Raw genomic sequence first — 22,232 nt, forward strand, 5'->3', positions numbered from 1 at the left:
GTAACCATTCTAATGTCATGTGCTAAATTGACAGTCGCTCGAGTATGGATATCCCCGAATTCGCCCCATATGTTGGAATAGTGGTCTCTGGTCAAAGAAATCTACTCTATGGAGTCTGCTTTAGCTTAAATAGGAGGAGTGCGATCATTAATGATATTGGATACAATTTGGGGTACTTTTATTTATTGTTTAGTCATATCACAAACTAACTGTAAAAATGATTTCTTGTTTCTCTTTGTTGAATTTTTATGGGATTTATAATTGACTGTTTTTGTTTTCTCTCTGCAACGTTCAACGCTACCATAAGTACTCGTATGTAATGAAGCTATCTCTATTCTGTCTTATCGCTTCTTTCTCCTTCCACGCCCTTTCTCTCTCTCAAATGTAACTGTATGTTACAATTGTATTTTATTTTCTTCTTGTGTTGTTAATAAAAAATAAAAAAAATAAAAAACATAGTGAAGCTACTTTGCTCCTTTTTGGAAGCAGAGTAAGTAGATGATGATGCCTTCTTCAACTGGTCCCAGCAAGATGGCTGTACTTTTCACTACTATGTAAAATCTGTGTCTTGCTGCTGACAAAGACATTGTCAACACCCAACTCTTCTTAGACCTACTGGCAGTGACACCAATGACCATGTTTTTCTACTGACCAGACTAGTGAGAATGGTCTGGGTGGAGCCATGCATAGCTGATTCTCTTCTTTCTTGGAAAATCACACACACAAAAGGTCGCTTGGGATGTTTCATGTCATCTGCCTCCACTACTATGTGCTGGGTGTCAGGAGGAACCACGCTTTGCTACTATCTTTTCAACATTTATGTCACTATTCTACCTCACCAGTTTTAGTTTTGCACCTGCACCGATGGTACTCAAATGCTTTTCTGGCTCATTTGTAATGACGCTGGGGACAATAAGCTCTGTCAATGCATGGTGATTGTTAAGGAGGAATGGGACATACTAGTTGAACATAAACAATACAAACGCAGAGGTTTTGCTTGCAGGTGGCAGTGCAGGCCTGTGGAAACATGTCCTGGCCACAGCAACTGGGCCCTTGCCCTATGACATATGGACTTTTAAAAGGCATGGTCTAAATGCAAATGCAAGACTGCAAATGAATGCACAAGTCACTGAAGTGGGCCCACCTTACACCTATCAGTGAGCAAACTTTGCATTATTGTACCTTACTCAACCCTGGTCTGATATGGAAATATTTGACAAAAGGTTGTTCAACATACCTAATGTTATTAGTTTTTCCAGAAATGTCATCATAAAACCCTTCTTATATGGGTCTCTTCTGGAGGGATTGGATTTTGAAAGAAGGTGGGCAGATACACAGTCTGAAAAATCGGAAAATGAGAAACTACTTTTTGAAGAAAGAATGGATGAAAAGGTCTTCATGACTACTATGTTCAAGTGAAAAGTAGTGTATGGCTTGGAAGAATACAGTAATTGGATCTAAAGCACTGTAAAAGCTGAGGTGGCCACCAGAAAAACAGATTTTCAAGACAGATGATGTGCTGATGGCTTGTTACATCCATGACTAGAGCTTACAGGAGCCAGAGAGCTCAACATACAGTCAGGCTGCGTGTTATAGTATGTCACACTCAACAAATAGTACTGTGTCCAAGTGGCTAGACTGCAGTTGTGTTTCTGCAGGCACAGCCATATGGAAGGGTGCGAACTGATCTAGGAGGAGTGTTAGGCAGCAACGGTGGTGGCAAGATTGCAGAGTTCTACTGTAAATGAAAGGTGTCAAAGTTGGAATCTTCCTCAGATGTTTAGTTGATGCCATGTATACAAAGGAAGGGCAGTGCGGTTAAACCTTATGGATTGTCCTGCCCAAGATGGTGGTTAGTCCAGAGATTTCAGCCTGAGGTTCTCAATTCAAAATCAAGTTGTGTATTTTCCAAGCTTCTAGGATCACCTTTGTGTCCTATACTGGATGGCTTGGTTTAGCGCCTTCCCATTCCCCGATACCAGAGACAGTTTGGTCACTTTCTTGTCTATTTTTGCATTATCTTCATCTTCATCTTCATTCATGAGCTACAAGATTGCCTAAGGGGTTTTTGCCATTTGTGGCTTGTTTCTTTTATTAATCTGGGGCCATTTGAAGGACACTTTCATGTGTAATATTAAGTGCAAGAGGCACAGTTGTAATGACAGGACTCACCCTTTCCTCAAGCAATCAAAGAGGACAGCATTTCAGTTCTTGACAGATTGTGATGCCAAAGAACCTACACATTTGATTCTGCTAAGAACAAGCAAAAGAGTGAGAAAAAGTACAACTTGAGAATTCGGTATTAATGCTAACTTTGGTATTAGGGTCTAAAACTATCCCAATAGTTCTTTCAAGAGTTCCAGTTTTTAGGGGGGTCTCTGTGAAGTGAGGAGAATTTCTGGATTCTTTTACAGTGCAGTTTGCTACTTCATTCTGCACCATTCAATCAAGATCCAGTTATGGTGAGTTACTTGATTGGTTGCCTCACTTTTCCAACTCTAGCATGGGCTACTTCTCTAGTACCAACCTCCGGTGCCTGTTTAGATACATCTTATACCTTCCTACTTGCATTTAAGAGGATGTTTAAATGTCCTGATTTTAAGCATTCTGCTGAGGAAGCACAGTGCGATATTCAGCAAGGTGAAATGGATGTACTGACTTATGTGACTCAGTTACATCAATCAGCAGCTGAAACTACTTGGGTGGAAATAACAGAGTTGAAACAAGAGGTTAGGGCTAAGTTGGTTAACTCACAACATTGTACTTCACTTTCTGAACTCACTGATTTAGTGGTGGTAATTGAACATATGTGGGAAAAAAAGATGAAAAGAAAGAAAGAAGTTCCAAGGAAGTTATTCTACCTTCATCAGTTTCTTCATCCATTCAGATGCCTCGGTGAACCCATTGGTTCAGGAGGAACATGGGAAAAAATAGGCAGCTAAGGGCCCTTTGACAGAGAATAAAGGAACACTGATGAAAGGCTGCCTGGGGTCTATATTGTTGTGATATTGGATATACAATTCAGACTTGTCCTAACCGTCCTCAGAAAAAAGCATCCATAATCTAACCATCCAGTAAGTAATAAAAAAAGACAGGACCTTTCCTGATCAGGGGTACCTTCATGAAAGAGATTTGTACACCAGATCTCCCTAGGTGCAAGAAATACAGAAGGTCTTTAGAAAAACACTTCTTTCTCCTGTCAAGCTGTAGAAACTCATACATCTGATACAACAGAATTCCCCGGTGAAAGGGCATTTTGCTTCTTCGAGCATGGCTCTATATTCTTGGTGGAAATGTAACTGACTTTACTGTATTACCTTAGGAGTCATGCAAACACATGCAACAATAGCAAGTGGAGGTAAAAATTATTTCCACACAGTCTAGATTGGAGATCTGGGTTGTATGACAATCTTATCTGTGGTCTCTCAAACATCTGGGAGTGAACCACCACTGCAGATACCTTTCCAGAGCAACTAGTTTAATTCCTAATTGCAGACTTGAATTTGTTGATGGTTCAATGGATCGACAGTTAAAATACAAAGATGTTTCTACAGTCAGTACATCAAAAAAGCATTGCTCTTGGACCCAGGCTCAATCTATGTGGCAAATGAAGCCTGGGCAATTATTGTTGCTTCAGTTTTCAAGTAGGTCTGTTTGTGGCTAGTTCAAATCTTTGAAAATGTCATTCATTATGTATCTTTCAAAACCCACTTGTGTCTGATTGGAACATCTTGCTCAAAGTCTCAACCATGGATTTTTACATTACTGGTAGCTGTAGCATGGTATTCTTCAGATTGAGCTAATTCTATGCGAATTGAGCCTTGAGCAATAAAATCTTGGACTTAGGGCATCCCCTGCTTGTTCAAGGTATATATAATCAGGGGACGTTCTTAATCAAGATTATGCTGTCTGTGACAAAATGATAGACCAACTTAGGAGCTACATACATGGCCCTACATTCAAGAAAGGATGATGTGTTGTGTTAACTCTTTTACTGAACAAATGAACTGGATTTGAAAATGGCTTATGTGTGAACCCAAACCCATTAGTGACCCATGTGTCACCACAGTGTGGTCATCAAACAGCTGATGGAAAGACACTCCTGTAATTTATTTTTTAAAGCACAGCAATCAAAGAAAATGAGTGGCTGTTTATGCTCCACTAGGGAACTGTTGCAAAGCATCACGTTTTTCCTCACATTTTTAGGAAAAAACTTACCTCCACTTGAAATTGGGTTGAAAAACAAAAATGTGTTTGCTCTGAAGGCATCATTATCATTGCTTAGTAGATTTTGGGTAATAAAAGTAAGAACACAGGCCACCTGAAACAACCCTATCCATTGGTAGGAGTGGTCTGCCCCTTTTCAAACTAATCAACATTTCGAGGATGATGGCTGAGAAAGGACTTTCCTTTCTTGTTGTTTGGAAACAACATGTACTTGCCGATGATTATTTCCATGATTAGACAGAGGAGCAAGAGCTCTATTTAACACTACTTTGGCATTTGATAAAATTCATGAAACATATTTTTTACTGTCTTTGTTTAAGTGTTTTCCCTGCAAATCAAGAGTATTCTCTGGCTGCATCTTATGCTAAGACATGTTAACAGTCTATTTCATTTCGAGGGTTAGTGGTGTAAATTGGCCGAAATCTCCCACATTCACCATCCCAGAGTGAGCCCCTTACCCGTCGAAAAGGCTAAGCAAGTTAGACCTAGAGCAGGGACGACCTGGGAACCAAAATCAGCCACAACAAAAATGTTCAAACAAGCCCTACAACCAGAATATTTCGACTAGAAAAGGAAATAGGGTGCATTGCTGGATCAGGGCCTTGAAATCAGTCAGTCTACAGTGCACTAAAAGATATGCTAGAGTTGCAGAATGGCAAGTTCTGCCCTGGACATAGGAACATGGCATTTCTGACATATATTCATGTGAGGGTAGGATTAGGAAGGATGAAGACGAAGGGTTAGTTTTCCAGTTGTCTATTACCATTAATATATGGTATATAAGACCTATTTTGAGGCTCTACAATCGCAAGACTGAAGAGAAAGACAAACACTCAACCGCAGAAGTGTTTACTTTCAATGTAGGAGCCATGGCAGATGGAAGCAGTAATTGTTTTGGGATTACATAAAAAAGTATAACTATAATCATTAAGAACAGCAATTTGAATACACTCTTACTTTTTTATTCCACCTTCTTCTTTCAAAATGTGTCGTTTATTTCCATCAACCGTCAGATTAGTAAGAACCCCACAGGCAGAAAAGCAGACATCCTGGTGTTTGGCATCCATCAACGCAATCATGAATTTGTACACTGCATCATAAAATATAAAAAGACAATTATGATTAGGCATTCTTAGGATTTAAATAGATAGTGAGACTGCTAGCAACACCCTGGATAAGGAATGTGGGCAACGTTGTTGCCATGCTGTGTGTGCAACAGGTCAGAGTATATGATAGCCATGTGCCACTTAATACTGGAGAACACGTGAACACATGAGAAAATGCACTGGACCGAGGTCTGTTGGTTTAGAACCGCCAAGAAGGTTTACAGTGGGCTAACAACACAACTGTGGTCTTGTGATATATTCAGTGGCACAGATGATTACTCTGTGTATCCATAAATGGACAATAATGCCCTTCTGTTGCAGAATTAAATTTTTTCATTTGTTAGTTTAAAAATAAATGTAATTTGAGTTTAACATATACTGTATCAACTAAAAACTATATCTAGTACATTTATATATGCCAATTTGTTAAAATCAGTAAAAAAACACTTTACAACCATCAAATCAATATGGCATATTTTTAGGTTAATAAAAAACATCAGGCAATATTAGAGAAATACAGTTCAACTATTTATTCCATAAGGAAGAGAAGAAGGCGGAGAATAATAATAATAATGTTAATAACAATGATGAGGAGAATAATAATAACTGCAAGCATTTCTGTACTGTCCGCACAACTTCTATGCATAAGTATTATAGCGATTTGCCCTTAATTTTTGGTTTGAGAATAAAGATATCATACCTTGTTTGAACAGATAGTGTTCTGACCTTCAAAGCAACTACTGTATCCCTGTACTAAAACTGTCACCAAGTTTCTCCACCAAAGGCAAATCCCAACTGGCACAGGTGTTCTGACCGTAACAAAGTCCATCAGCATTTCTGTAATAACCTCAGTGGTAACACGATGTGTTAAGTGTTACTTTATATTTTTAACAAAGAGGGGGATGTAGGGCTTTTAGGGAAGTCCAGCATACATGCTCCAAGGATACAACCAACAAAAAAGAGTATGCTGTTCCTCAAAGGTGATCAAAATTAACAAGAACTAAAAAGAAGAAGAAAAGTTGGGTATTGCAGCGCCAACCCAACGAGGAGCAGGCCCAATGATAAAGCATGACACCTAGCTGGCTGGGTATGTGAGGGCCCTAATTCCGAAGGAAGGACTTCTCCCTTTTCAACTCCCCCCTGTGACCCACCGGACCCATACCTTGGGTTCTGGGTGTTGCGGTGTGTTACTTTTCCTACTTGCATTCATATATCTCTCTCTCTTCTTTTTAATTCTTGTTATTTTGATCCCCTTTGAGGAACAGCATACTCTTTTTTGTTAAGTGTTACTTTTTGTCATGGCTTTATTTTATGGTAAAGAAAAGTACCCAATAATTATTTTCCATTGTTCTTGATCAAAGTCAGTCCCTCTGCACAGGTGCTCTAATCACAGTTTTTCTTTATAAGAATGGTGTATAGTCCAGACTTTTGGAAGATGTCATGCCTATCATTACAGTGTTTTTCCAAGACAGCAACTAGTTTAAAGTGGTCAATGACTCAAATCGCTTGTCCATGGCTAAGACTCCTGCTGCGTTAAAAGAATATGTTGAATAATTGTTGGTAGTATAACTTGATGACCTTGTTTAAAACATATTTCTCACTTTGATCCTATGGGTGTCAGTGCCAGGTGGTAGACCTCACTATTTTTCACTTGTTCACAAACCCAAACACCCATCAAGATGTTTCATGAGCTTACCTAACAGAAACCTTATCAAGCTTGCTGCAACGGAAAATGAAAGCAAAATTAAAAGTTACTTACTTGTAACCATCTTCACCATAACTTTTCCCTCTGAATTAACAAAGGTAGAATGTCTCTGCCACACACAGTTTCACAACATGTAATATTTTACAAATTCAACTGAATGATAAGAAGAATTGCCATTTAAGCAACATTTTATTTTAGCCAATGAGCCTAATTGTAAATCCATCAGCACATCTAGATGAAAACACCAATGCAAAATACCATTTAGAGTAAAAAAAAAAGCAGACATGCTTGTCCTAATGCAAAACATGGTAAAACAGTGCAAACTAACCCCGTTCCCTGTCAACAACTTTGTTTGACTTACCTATACTGCAATGTCCAGAAGGTGTCAGTTATGCAGTTCTTTTCAGGAGCAGAGAAAAGGTAGGATAATAAAATCATAGGAACCAATTCAAAAGACCTGCTCTCACAAGTGGGAGGTGGCTAGGGCTTTTATGGATTCAAACAGTATCCCCATGGTAAAGAATTTAATTTAAAAGCACCATCTCCTTTTTTTACCATGGGAATGTCCATGATATTCCTAAAAGGTAGAATAGGGTAGCAAGCTAACCCAATCAACAAAGCACGATCACAGCTGCAGTGTGGCATGCAAATTAACTGCGTAGCAAAGTCTGACCCACCTACCTTAAGTCCAAATAATAATCCTTTATAAAGCTATAGGTCAACTTCAAAGTGGCAGCCTTACAAACGTCAGCAGAGGGGGACATTTCTCATCTGAGCAACAGTAGCTGTTTTTCTTTTCTGGGGTGAGACCTGGCCATAATATATGAAGGCATACTAGCAAATGACAATACATAACACTATTCACCTAGGGTGTGTCTGTTTGAACAGGTTTATAGTTTACTAAGAGCAGTTTGTAGTAATACATTTATTTGGTCTTCTCTAGATAGTATTGTAAACACTTCTTAAAATCCAGGCTCTGGAACAGCCATTTGACAGGAAAAGTTGGATTCAAATGAAAAACGATCTAAACGAAAAATGTTATACTTCCCTCAAAATGGCCATACAATCATCGGTAAAATTCAAGTGTCAACAGACACTTAGAAGCCAGACACTCATGTTCAGTGATGGAAAGCTGGGATGGAAGATTAGGGTTGACATTCTGAGGAAAAGACTGGGATGGGAGGGATTAGAGGCATATGCAGAAGATCTGGATATCATCACTGGTGTCACTGGTCTATAGCAATTAGATCAATTTTCTAGTATCTGAATCTGAACTTGTTGATCAACTTGGGAAGTAGAGGGATCAGAACAAAAACATGGAGAAGTAATCAAAATAGCATTATCCAATGATCTTGGCATTGATCAACTTCTGCCTGATTCCCGCATGAGAAGATAACGTCCAGCACTTTGTTGTTTAAGACCCAATTGTATTGTTCTACCAACTTATGACTTATTGTCTCTTTTCATATTTTGAAGACCTGGGAGATGTATCACCCTAAGCTGGATGACTCTCACTCAATGCCAAATGATCTGAACATCCTGGAAGAGAACAATGGGTGTCATCGCTTCATGCTTGCATAGCTAGTACATGGAGGACGTGTTGGGATTGTGCAAAGGCAAGGAATTGTATTGATAACTAGTTGGAAATACTTCAGTGCCCGATAAATGTAGTCCAAAATGTTTTATTTCTTCCCCAGTGAAGAACAACCCAAGAGTAATGAAGATTGCTCACGTGAGATCTCCAGCCATTTAGAGATGCAACTATCACTAATGTTTGTGAAGGAGCAGTCAAAATGTAACTGCAACTAGAGTATTCCTATTGTTGAACTACCACTCGTGCACCATTGTACTCACTCTGTACTGCCCTGGACACACCAAACCATAGACGCTGATGTCAGATCATTTTTTCCATGTTTGTGCCCTCAGACATAAAACAATTGTTTGTGACAGTGTGCTGATTGCTAAGTTTGGACCTTTTCACATGTTAAAAATAGTCCACTCTACAAAGTGGGGGGTTTGGGAGGGCAGTGAGAAATCTGCAGTTAGGTAGAGTATCCACCAGAAAGATCGTTACCAGAAGTAAGTAAATTGATTGTTTGATGGATACTCCCAACTGCATATTCCTAATCTATAGAATAGACACCAAAACAGTACCTCTCAAAGGAGGAGAATTTGTGGAGTGGACTCAAATCAAAGTCCTGCTGAACAGAGCGGGCAAATTGCCTTTGCAGTTGGACCTGGCTGCTAAGGCAGTAGTGCTTTTTGAACGTATGCACTGATGCCCATGTCCCTGCCTGGAAAATATCAAGGATAGCCACTTCTCTTGCCAATGCTGTCGTGGAAGCCTTGGCCCTGGAACAATGGACTCTCAGGAGGCTATTTCTTAGCGAGTAGAATATCTTGATGTAAAGGCTTATCCACCTAGAAAGGGTCTTCTTCTCCACAGCTTTGGCTTTGTTCACTGCAGAAAACTTCAAAATCAAGCAATTGATCATCCGTTGGATGGGTGTTGGTTCAATTGATACAAAAAGTCAATCCTTTTGGGATCCTCTCCTGCTCTCTCTTTCGAGGTGTGAGGGGGCGCAAAGACCGCTGGGAGAGTGATCAATTGCCCAATGTGGAAGTGAGTCACAACCTTTAATAAGAAGGCTGCCCCAGTCCTTCGCACAAATTTGTCCAGAAAGGCAGGGGTGTAGGGTAGCTGCACCAAAAGTGCCTGCAGTTCACTGATGTGACCAGCTAATATAATCGCAACAAAGAAGATAGTTTTGAGGGTCAAGAGATACAGCAAGAGACTTTGCATAGGCTTGAAGGGTGTGCACATAAAAAAACCTCAAGACCAAGTTAAGATCTCACTGGGGCATAACAAATGGTTTGTAAGGGCGCATATGTGTCAAACCGATGCTCTATAATACTCCTACTCGAATACATCACAACCATAAACACAACCAGATCAGGAGGACAGGCATTCACATGCGTTGCTTCTGAAGAGTGGAATATTCTCCCACTCCGCTTCAGAGACTTCTCCTCTCGAATTATGTAAGAAGCTGAAGATTTGGCTCTGCAATTAATCAACCTACTATAGGCAGGGCTAGGTGCACACTCTTGCTCAGTGCTAGGATACACTCACGGGTGACAGTGCACTTTACACATAACATAACAATATCTGAAAGTTTAGCATGTAAGTGGTTGGTTTTTCAAAACCACCCAATTACTTCGTCCAGTACCCAGGCAAAGATGGATTTTGTGGAAGGGTGGCTGGCAGTAAGGATGACAAGCACCACTTGGGTCAGCATTTCAAATGAAGTCATTTGGTACCACATATGGATGTGTAATTGTGGAGTTTCAGAAAGATCTAGCCCATTTGTTGAGATAGGAGATCCACCCAAAGTGTTAGCCTGATCAGAAGACAGATGCTCATGCTCTGAAGTTCCATTCACCACACTCTCCTCACCAAAGTCTGCAGCAATTAGCATGACTGGGGTTCAATCATTCTTGAGCCTATTCAGAACTCAGGGTAGGAGAGGTTGTGGTGGGACGGCAAACAGGAGTCCCTTGTTCCATTCAAACCGGATGCATCAGCCAACGAGTGCTGTCAAATAAACTCCAATGAGCAAAACTTCTGATACTGTGCATTCTCGATGGTGGTGAAAAGACCTAGCCAGGGCTCTCCCCAATGATCAAATACACACTGTGCAACTTCAGAATGCAGAATGTGGCAGCCCGTGTGTTGCTCACTCTTCCTAAATACCATCCCACGTCTGCCAGCATCAGACAGCTTCACTGGATTACCATACCTGAAAGAGTAAAATTCAAAGCCCTCTGCCTAGTGCACAAGGCGTTATATGGTGGTTGTGTTATTGACATCCAAAAACAATTCTCCTGTTACAAACCTCTGCGTAGCTTGAGATCCGCTAATACAGGGCTGGTACTCGTGCCTAGAATAAAAAAGGCTAGATGGGGTGGTAAGAGCTTCTCTCATCTAGCTACAAAGCTGTGGAATGCCCTCCCCCACAGCTGAGACTGCAATCCAACAGGAACATCTTTAGGAAACAGGCTAAGACTTAGCTGTTTCTTAAGCGCTCTTGAATAATAAAAACATCTGGAGTAGTATGAACCTATCTTAGCCCAAAGACGCCTCGGCAATCGACCACTTTACAAATACATCAGTCAGTCAGTCAGATATCACTTTAGATCTGTCAGATGACGTGCATTCAATTCATCTACTCTTTCATTGAAAGATTCTGTCAGGTAGTTGGCTATTAGAAAGACGTTTGTAACTTCAACCACCTCCAGAGACATTAAGCCTAGATGACTGATGTGGAGCCAGCTCACTACTGGAGACTTGAAGTCTATAATCTCCACCTCCCCTAGATTACCCCTCAGCTACTAGTGATACATAGATGAGCGAGGACTCATGCCCTGATCTGTAGTTATACAAGAAGGGACTGTGGGGTACCCACAGCCAAAGTGGTGCACAGCTTTAGACAAAAGATGTCTTAAGTACAGATTTAGAGAAATGAATGCAAGAATACTGATAAGCTCCAAGGCATGAAAAGCTTTTATTATATCATTATAAACATGATTGTCAATCAAAACTAATTTAACATATACAAGTATATTACAAATACTAGTAACATGGTTTTAAATTTTTGAATATTTCACCATGATCACATATACAAAATTTCATTTCACATGGATAAATCAATGTGTTCAAAAGTTACAAAATAAACAGTCCCAATGCATTTTGGGTTCGAAACTGAACCCTTCTTCAGGGAATAACTCAATTAAGTCCGATGTGACGTTTGTCAGGTCATTTAGTGGTTCGCAGGAATCTACAACACAATAATTCTAGGTGTTATGAACAAACTGCATAATGTAACTGATCTGTAGTTAGCCATTCCTGACAACTACTTGTGTGCATGCAGACAGGGTGGGCAAAAGGTGGCGGGGGGTGGTCATCGTATATAGGAAGGCATTCAAGTGCTACACATTTATGCTAGAGGAGCTAAAGGGAGCAGAAGCCCTCACCTTTATTATTTCTCCCAACGCCAAATAGTTTTTTTCTCAGACGATCCACTGTCTATTCACTTTTTGGAATCCCTAGTTTAACTCAACCTAACACAAGCTGATATAGACCCCAGGCATACGGCAGGCAATGCCATTGACAGTATTCTGTCTAATATAGTGGTACTGTGGGAAAGCCCTGAGCAGATGATCTGGTAGGATCATTTCTTACTCCTGTTTTTCTGGCCTTTTGCATGTCCTAAGGAAAGTAGATTATCCCCACGTGAGCGTGGGCAAAGGTCAAGGAACAAGGTATGTTTACCAGACCGTAAAAGGTTCCTAGATGAGTTTAGACCAGTGCTCTCCTATGGCAAGGGCGCAGAGCTATCAGGACATGGATCTTAAAAGCAGCCGATTCAGTGGCACCAAGGAGGGCCTCTCAAAAGGGATTTACGGCCTCTTCGGCCTGCCGCTTTTCTCAAGAAGTAGCCCTGGAGAGAGCTTTATGTAAAAGGCTGGAAAGAGCTGGATGTATGAAACACGCTACAAACTGGCTCTCAATGCATATCATACAAACATAAAATGAGCTCAATGCTCTTTTTACTCCCAATGTATTAAAGAGGCTGATAGCAATGTGAAGGAGATCTTTAAGATAGTCTCTTACTTCATGGACCCAAAAACTTTGGCCTGCCCCTCAGACCAATCAAGCCCTATGCTCAAGACTAAGGGCCAGATGTAGGAAGCCCAATACCGGTCGGTAACGGCCGAAATTACCGAATTTCGGCCGTTACCGACCGGTATTTAGGGTTTGGGATGTAGGAGGCATCTTTTTGGATTCGGTAATTACCGATTCCTTAAGGAATCGGTAAAATACTGATTCCTTATTTTAAGGAATTGGTAATTATCGAATCCAAAAAGCTACGTAGGAGGCACTCAAGTGAGTGCCTTCTTGCATTCAGGATTCGTTATTTACCACCAACTACAAGTTGGTGGTAAATGTCGAAAACCTTTAAAAAAGCTAATTTGTGCTTTTTTAAACGGTGCCATGCGGCAGACATACATGCCCTTAGGCCATGGTTGTGTGCCACATGTGCACACATGCACGATTCAGCGGTGCAACAGGGTGTCAATGTGACACCCTGCCACCCTTGAATGTGTTCCCCAAGTTACCGAATCGGCATTTACGGATTCGGTAATTCCCATTCGTTCCTATGGGCCTCCAGGCCCATAGGAATGAATGGGAATTACTGAATCGGTAAATACCAATTCTTAAATACCGAATCTTACCGATTCGGTAAAATTTACCGAATATTTACCTACAAACTATTGACCTATTCTTAAATACCGAATCGGTAAAATTCGGTATTTAAGAATCGGTAAATAGTATTTACCTACATCTGGCCCTTAGTGACTTCTTGAAAAATAAGATCTCCAAAATTCAGGCAAACATGGAGGGTCGTAATCTGGATCATGCTCCAGGACCAGAAGACATAGAAAAGCCTACAGCGGTAACAAAGCTGATGCATTTCCTAGCATCCACGATGGAGGAGGTGAAGACGCATTTTGCAAACTGCAGTTCAGGATCCCCTGATGACCCTTTTCCACCTCATATGCTGAAGGCTATAGCAGACAATATTGCCCCAACTTACCTGAGCTATTCTCTGTTTCGATCCATTCAGGTGTCTAGCCAGATTCCTGGAAGAGGGAAAACATTATCCCCTTTCTCAAAAAGGCAAATGCAGATTCTGAAGTGCTCGCTAACTTTAGACCAGTCTCACTACTACCAGCAGCCGCCCCTATTCTGGGGAAAATGGTAAACCGCCAGCTCACCACTTTTCTGGCACAAAACAAGCTACTACACGCGCCACAATTCGCCTTCAGAGTACGACACAACATGGAGCAGGTGCTATTAGAGGTCTCTGAATCAATTAAGACCAACCTTGATTCAGGACTCAATGTAGCTCTGGTGCTGCTGGACGTGTTAGCAGCATTTGACACAGTGGATTACAACATTTTGCTATGTATGCTGGAGCACCTGGGGATGATTGGATCAGCCTTAGGCTGGCTGGGCTCCTTTCTAGGGAAATGAGATCAGGTAGTATGGATGAAGCCCTTCTCCTCCAGAGCTACACCTTTGAAATCAGTGTCCCTCGAGACTCTGCCCTGACTCCTACTCTATTTAATATATATATGACCCCATTGGCATTTCGGGTCGAATCCTTTGGCATCAAGGTCATACCATACGTGGACAAAATACAGCTCCTGCTCATGTATGAGGCACTACATCAATGTTTTGTACCTGTGTCTACCAGATTACTTAGTTCAGTGTCAGCAAGTGGTACAGACATGGAGGTCCGCCTATTCTTCAAGTTACCCAAACACTCTTCTGTATCTCACTTCCGAGAGAAACTACACTGGCTACCAGTTCGCAAGTGCATAATGTTTAAAACCCTGACACTGAGCCACCAAGCCCTCCACAGCAATGGTCCATCCCACTTGATTAAGAGGATCAAGGAGTACAGACCAGGGAGGTCCCTGTGCTCTAGTAACGCTGGCTTAATAACAGTGGCCAGTTTAAAAAAACAATGAAGAAGGGGTTCCCACTTTACGGTTATGGCAGCAAGCATATGGAATCAGATCCCTGGCCATCTGAGATAAATCCCTGATGAAGCAACTTTCAAGAAAGCACTGAAAACATATCTGTTCAAACTTTAGGGATTGGGGATACCTGACAGATGCGGCCACCTTTTCATCTGTTCTTGATGCCTAGCGATGGACACTCATCAAGTATCTGAGCGTTATATAGAAGCCATTCAGTCATTCATTCATTCCGTCACAACTTTGAGCTCTGGGTAGGAAGGAAGTGCAGTCTACTGTAGGACAGAATTATATCAGTCAGTCACCACCAAGATCTTGGGCCAGATCCATGGAGATCTGAATAGAGTTGTAGAGGCATTCTGATACTGAGCCCACTAGGACGTCAGTTTCCATTGCAGAGCCTGCATGAGCCATTTGGAATTGCTGGTAAGGAGGATGCAGGAAGCTAGGGGACCAAGCAACCTCAAATCATCCTCACAGAGACTCTGGACCGAATCTTAACATCAGGGTCATAACCTGAATGTCCCGGACTCACTGCGGTGGAGGAAGGCCGGTATGACCCCAATGAATAAAAGATTCTGAGAGGGAATCAGGTGGGACTTCAGCTCGTTAACTGTGAAACTGAACAATGTTGAGAGTTCTGCTGCCATCTGAAGGTGGCTGACAAATGACAGCAGTGAACCCAAATTCCAGTATGAACAACAGAAAATCCTGGCCTGGGAAAATGGGCCGCAATCACTATGACTATTTTCGTGAATAACCGAGGTGAGTCCCAAGGTGAGCAAAGCAAATTGAAATGTTTCACCCTAAACCACAGGTAATGCCTCTGGGATGGAATGATGGGTATACAAAAATACATGTCCTGCAAATCAAGAGATACCATCCAGTCTCCCAAGTCCATGGTAGATAGAATCTAAGTCAACGTCAGCATTTTGATTTTGTATTTCCCAGGAAAAGGCATATAGTTGCTGAGTGTCTAGGATAGACCTTTTTCAGAATGAGAAAGTAGCATGAATAACAGCTCCCATTTCTCTCCAAGTCGGGTACCTGCTTGATGGCAGAGCAAGAGTTGTACCTCCTGCAGTAGGATGGACAGAGATGCTCCTCTGAAAATCATTCTGGTGCAGAAGGAAGGTGGGGTGGGGAGGATGTGAAAAATTGGGCACAGTACCTTTGAACAATTTGTAAGACCTATGTGTCAGATGTGAAGGATAAGCTAACATGGCTTGGCAGCCATTACAGCAGTGGAGACGTTGGACGACTGGTGGCCGTGTTGTCCTATGCAATGTCTGCTGGTGCCACTTCCATGGCCCTGAAACAACTAAATGGTCTGCTGCATCAAAGATTGCGGAAGCTGCCATTGCCATTGTCTGAAAAGCCCCTAAATGTGTGGAAATGACAAGGAAAATGTTTTGCAGGAATCAATAGCTCCAAGGAACACGTCATAGCCATTCTTTTTGAGTCAAACTTTGGTGAGCAGAAAAGTGATAAAGATTATATGTTCTAAACCTATGTTAAGGCCTTCAGTGTAGGCTTAAAGTTTGGTTTAGATCCTGACATTGAGTTTCTTTACATCAGGACTGCTCCTTTACTAAAATAAATATTACTGGATATTATAGTGCTGGGTATTTTCAGCCTGATGATAGGGAAAGATAAAAGCATGGGAGTCTATGCAGAACTTTAAATTAAGTGGTCAGTCATGGCTCTGGTGGCAGAAACACATAGTTAAAATAATATTTTTAGTGGTATTTCCATATATACAATTAACTGAGAAGACATCTTGGTATACTTCAGAACACTAGTGATGTTTAAACAAATATCCAAATGAAAAGTGATATGTCTGTGCAGGTCTGCCAATCAACTAGGTAGAGTGGAATGCCACCACTCCCAGATCATCATGTCCTATGTACATTTCATTGTTATTGCTATCGGTAGTTCATTGCCTCCATCGCCTCCAGGGTCTACCAGTCCAGCCTCCAGCTGCCCCAGTATCCCAGGTCCTTCACGAGTGGCCCTAAGTTTAAATGAGGCCTTGTTGGGTTTAATAGTTCATGACTGTTATTCAGCATGCATTTTTTTGTAGCTTACCATTTTTCTGAACGATGAAGTCACGAATCTCTGGGTACTGTGAAAGATTGCCATAAACACGAGCTGCCTCCAGTATTCCATGCATACTGTTGCCTAACAGCAGCTTTAGAAGCACTGTTGGTTTTAAAGATATTAAAGAGAAATGTATACATTATTATTCCATTAACTTTTTTGTTTGATATTTCAATCCTTTTTTACTCACATGATCGAATACTAAATGTAAAAACATAATGATACAAATATAGCCTCACCAAAACAGGAACAGATTACAATATGTGGTACCATATGAGATAATCGTTGATAAAGCTATTTTCCATTAATGACCCACCAAAAATGTTATCAGGAAGACCAACATATTGTTTAAAGAACAATTGTATACAGCTTACACTTCACAGCCTAGGCAGATGTGGGTGATGGAGAAATATACGCACATTTGGCTTTATTTAGAGTATTTCATGGCATTATAAATTAAATACTAGTGACAGCATATTAGAATGACCAGCACAGAAGCTCAATGGGAGGAATTTGGTAATCTGGAATACTGTAAATAAATATGGATTCAATGTGATGGTAAATGTTTTGTACCCAGAAGGGAGACCCAGATAGTCAAAGAATCACAAAGGTAAAACTCAGCAAAGCAATCAAGATAAAGCATCAACAGAATATGACCAGACAGATTGTACAGAGGCACACCCTCCTGAATGGATAGATCTGAAAAACAGAAGGAAATACAACACTTTGGAACAAATCAAATTAAGTGATATGCAGTGAACAGACCCTGCTAGATTTACAAAATGGGTGCCCACTGGTCGGTTTGCATAAGCTTTAGCCCTGTGGCAACTTATTCACATTAGAATTAGTCAACATCACAGCTGGACTGCAAAGGCTGATAACCGTTCCACTTAGATGAACAGGCTGCTGAGGCGGAAAGAACCAGTGGAAGCATAAAAAGGCATCCATTGATAGATAATCGACTGGAAAGAGGAAGCCACCATACCAGAGCCAGATGAATGAAATAACTAGAATCAAATGTATGGAATCCATGAAATGGGTTTCCATTGAGGAAATATAAGGCACACCAAAGGCTTCATATTCATAATGCCCAACACTACCAGTGCTGTTATAAAGTCACCATGTCTCCTTAGAAAACAACCCCACTGTTGAGCAAAGAGCTTGATTAGATAGTAGAGTCAGTAGAATGCATGGGGACAGTCTACACCTGCAATGATGGTCTTGTACATAAACTTTTAAAAACGTCTGACGGCCTCCGATGATTAGAAGGAACATAAACATACAGACAAACCTCCTGAATAACAAGTGTTGACAGAAAGAGTACTGGAAGATAGGCCTCAGGATCTTTTGATAAACTTCCTGAATAATAAGTGTTGACAGAAAGACTCCTGGAAGATAGCCCTCATGACCTTTTGAAGGGATAGCATCATTAACAGAAGATGACTGACAAGGTGGTTGACATTTTCTGAGCTGATGGTCTACCACACTCAGTCCATAACTGCACTAGAAGAAGAAGGAATAAAACCCATTCAATATTTCTTTGATTAGGGCAGATGGAATGGCTACTGTTAATTGCTAGCTTAGATGCTTTGGGTACTTTGCCACTGCTGATCACTGTCAAAGTGCAAGTGCTCCCTGTATAAATTGATATTGTGATTGGTTCTCCCTGATTGGCCCATTTGTTTACCATTAGGTCCAAAGTAAAGTGCATTACATGTGCCAGGGCTGGTAAATCAAATGATACTAGTGGGCCTGCAGCACTCATTGTGCCAACCACATGAGTAGCCCCACAAATATGTCTTGGGCCTGCCACCACAGTGCCTGTGCGCAGTTTGTTAACTGCCATGTTGCCCTAGCAAGTGCACTCACTTGCCAGGCCCTACCCTTCTCTTTCGGTGCACATAGGACACCCCTATAGCCGGCCCAAGGTACCCCCCTGCGCAGGGTACAGCGTATGTGAAAGGTAAGACATGTACTGGTGTGTATAACATGTCCTGACAGTGAAATACTGCCAATTTCGTTTTTCACTATTGAAATGCTATCTTGCCCAAAGGACAGAATGGGGAATGCTCTGTAACAAAGATACAAGCATATCTTCCCATTAGAGCAAGATAGAAAATTGGAGTCTGGTATCCCTGAACTCAAAATTTAATAACACATCTTTTAGGAAGGATGGTTTCTAAATTCTGAGTTTGAAAATAGCACTTTTAGTCTGTTTTCTTGTCCAACCTTCCTGGGTGCCTCTGCCTGGTTGTGGATTGACTGTCTGGCTGTGGAGTGACAAAGGCTGGGGTAGCTCCAGGAGTCTGGGTGAGTCAGCCCTCGGCTGAACAGGCCGTTCTGCATTTGGAGTGCTGGGAGGAGTAGCTCCTGTACCTGACTAGGGCTGTGCCTGCCTTCCACAAAGGATTGGCTCCACCTCCTGCCGTGTGTCTGAAGACCCTGGCCCACATTGACAAAAGAATAGGTTGTGCACTAGCAGAGTGCACCCAGAACTAGTTTTGACTGGGTTCAGGACCCCTTACACATAGAGAACAAAGACATTTGGGGTATAAATATTAGAGCTTGAACCCCTGTACTTTAGATCATCCTGGAATCAAGAAGAACCTTTGCTGAGGAGAAGAGCAGAAGTGACTGAGAAGAAGGACTGCCATTGCTATGTGTCCTGGGCTGACCTGCAGGTGCTATTCTGCCAAAGGGAGGAAGAGGACTTTGCTGTGGGCTGTGTCCTCTCCTTGAAAGGACATCTCCAAGGGCCTGAGAAGAGCTGGCTTCCTGTTGTGGGAACTAAGGACCATCAAAGTTTCCCCAATCGTCTTAGCAATGCGGTGTGCTTGTGCTTTTCTGAAACCTGAGACCGTTGTGTGGTTTGCTGTGCTCGTGTGTCTGGGCCAGCCGTGACCGCACTGAACCCCTGCAGCGTAATCATCGTAACGCTGCGAAGCTAATCACCGACCCGGCCCGAGCCGTCATTGGAGAGGAGCTGCAAGTGCAAGTGGCGGCCCGAGCCTTGAAGTGCAAAAGGATTACTGCGAGCCGCCATCTGTAGAGGAGCTGCGAGGGTGAAGCACCGCTCCCGGCCCGGGTCGTCTGTCGAAGATCAACAGAAGAGGAGAAGTGCTGAGACCCGATCATCTGGGAAGCGTTGCCTAGCAACCAGGATTACCCCTCCACGTGGAACAGCTATGGCCGCTGGATCTGCCAGCGGGAAGTCGGGCCACGAGGAGGAGAGAGAAAGCAACCCCCAGGTAACGCTCAGACTCCAGTCCAGAGACACTGCGTGTGTTGCCACCTGGGGCGGGTTGTGTGTGTCTGCAGAGACTACTCCGATCTCACCCGCATAACGAAGTCTTTTACGCTGGGTAACTCGGACGGCCCGTACCTGCTTTGAATAGCGGAATGATACAGGGGCCGGCATTTGCGCATATCTCCTTCAATTCTGAGCATTTGGTGGCATAACTTTGCATGCGCTGACCGCAAAGTCAGCTTGTCATATGGTGAGAAGCCACAACCACGAGTGTACCGTGAACCGGTGCCAAAGCGAACTGTGTTGTGACATTTTTATTAATCCTACAAAAGAAACACAAACCTGCAAGTTATTTTTCAAGGCATCTTGAAAAGTCGATTACATTAAGACACACATGTTGGATTTTTGTCGTTTTGGTCTTGTTAGAATCTATTTAAAGATACCTTTATTTTTCTAAACCGGTGTGGTGTCCATTCGTGGTATTATCACTGTGCTACTGTGAGGTGTTGGTACAAATACTTTACAAATTGCCTTTGGGATAGGTCGGCCTGCTCGTGCCAAGCTACCAAGGGGGTGAGTAGGGGTTATTGTGAGAAGTTGGCCTGATATATGATGTTTCCAATTCTGGAACCACCTTGTATCAGTTCAAACAATCCCTTATGGTGTCTGGTTGTAAGTCAACCTTATTAGACAAGCTATCTTAAGGGTAGCATAGACTAAGCAGCCTTAAAGTCTTAACTCAAGAGGTCGTGTTAAGCGAGCTGTTTTACCAATCACAGTCCTGTAATATCAAATGAAAGGACACCACACAAGTATATATTATAGGAGCAGACTTGTGCTCCCCAGGCAGTGTCTGGTTTCTTTCAAACCTCCCTGCTACAATCCACTATCTCCTGTCTGGGGTGGTGTAACACCGCCCTGCGACAGGAAACCCGTTGTCCAGGCCTCCTCTGCTGAGTTTCGGTCGGCAGCAGGAGGTCAGACTTGTGTCTGTGGCAGAAGCATCCATTTTGTGGATCTGAGGCTCTTTTAAAAATCAACCGCGTTTCAGTAAAGTAACATGTCTTCTCCCTCTAGACGGGTGGAATGCTATCCCCGTCACAGAACTGTCGAGGGGATAGTATTCCAAATCGTATGACACCTTACACGACATGTTTTGATAAAGCCAAACCAAAGTTGCTATATAACTGCGAGGATTATAAGGCACTTAATAGTATATGGTATGGCATTATCCCGGATCAGCTTAGGGAGTTGTTCGCGACAGCTGCAGACAGGCTCAGCTCATGCCAGAGCTCCCATTAATATCACATTAAACCACGCACTCTGCCTCCAGGGTTGATAAGGCCTTCCATAGGAGTGGCTCACAGGTTTATATGTGTCCAGATATAGGTTTAGATATAGGTATACTATATCTAAGCAAGGGGTGATTACACCCACTTGCCCCAGCTGAGTGATCAGCCAGTTGTGTCAATTTAAGAACCAGCCAGGGGTGGCAAAAGCTATGCTTCAGCCCCTGGTAGGCCTTGGTGGCACCTATGCCCTGAGCACCTATAGTGCATGGTACAGGGGGCTGACAAGGAGTCCATTTCCAAGTGTGGTATGTACCTATAGCACATGTATTACGACACAGTGGATCATAACATCCTCCTCCACCGTGTCGAGCAGGCGAGCATCCAAGGCACAGCTTATGAGTGGATCAAGTCCTTCCTTAGGGGAAGAACACAGGCAGTTCGTATGGGTCCTTACACTGCCAACAAGACCCCCACTTCCTGCGGTGCTCCCCAGGGCTCTTCCCTTTCCCCGCTCCTTTTCAACTTATACCTCCGGCCTTTGATTCAATCCCTTCTGAAATGGGACATCATAGTTTTTAATTATGCAGACGACTTGCAACTCATTTTTCCCCTAAATTCTCCCCATGCCACCAAAACATTTCATGAGGCTATGATTCACATCCAGCTCTGGATGAATCAGAATCAACTAAAACTAAACCCCGGCAAGACTGAGCTCCTTCTCCCCGGACTCAGCCATTCCCTCTGGGGCCCACAGTATTGGCCTCCAGAGCTTTGATCCCCTCCCACCCCAGCTAAAGCTGTAAAAAGCCTGGGCATCATCATTGACGCCGAATTGTCTCTCAAAACCCAAGTTGGATCTGTAGTATCCTCCTGCATGTACCAACTCCGGAGGATTCGTAAAGTTCGTCATCTTCTCCCTTCCGAAGCACTCACCCAAACTGTTATTTCAC

The 22,232-nt window shown here is 42.4% G+C and overlaps 1 protein-coding gene across 2 annotated transcripts in view; it reads right to left on the reverse strand.

The window, feature by feature from the left end:
- Nucleotides 1-22,232, reverse strand: part of ARMC2 (armadillo repeat containing 2) — a 553,174-nt gene that overhangs the window by 138,431 nt on the left and 392,511 nt on the right. For both annotated transcript variants that reach the window (XM_086926679.1, XM_086926680.1), the window contains exons 15-16: nt 16,732-16,845; nt 5,185-5,317 (exon numbers count right to left, since the gene is read on the reverse strand). In XM_086926679.1, coding sequence (XP_086782805.1) covers nt 5,185-5,317; nt 16,732-16,845 — 247 coding nt within the window. The remainder of the gene's footprint in view (nt 1-5,184; nt 5,318-16,731; nt 16,846-22,232) is intronic.

This window comes from Lissotriton vulgaris, chromosome 6 (genome assembly GCF_964263255.1).
Source record: "Lissotriton vulgaris chromosome 6, aLisVul1.2, whole genome shotgun sequence".
Taxonomy (NCBI): domain Eukaryota; kingdom Metazoa; phylum Chordata; class Amphibia; order Caudata; family Salamandridae; genus Lissotriton; species Lissotriton vulgaris.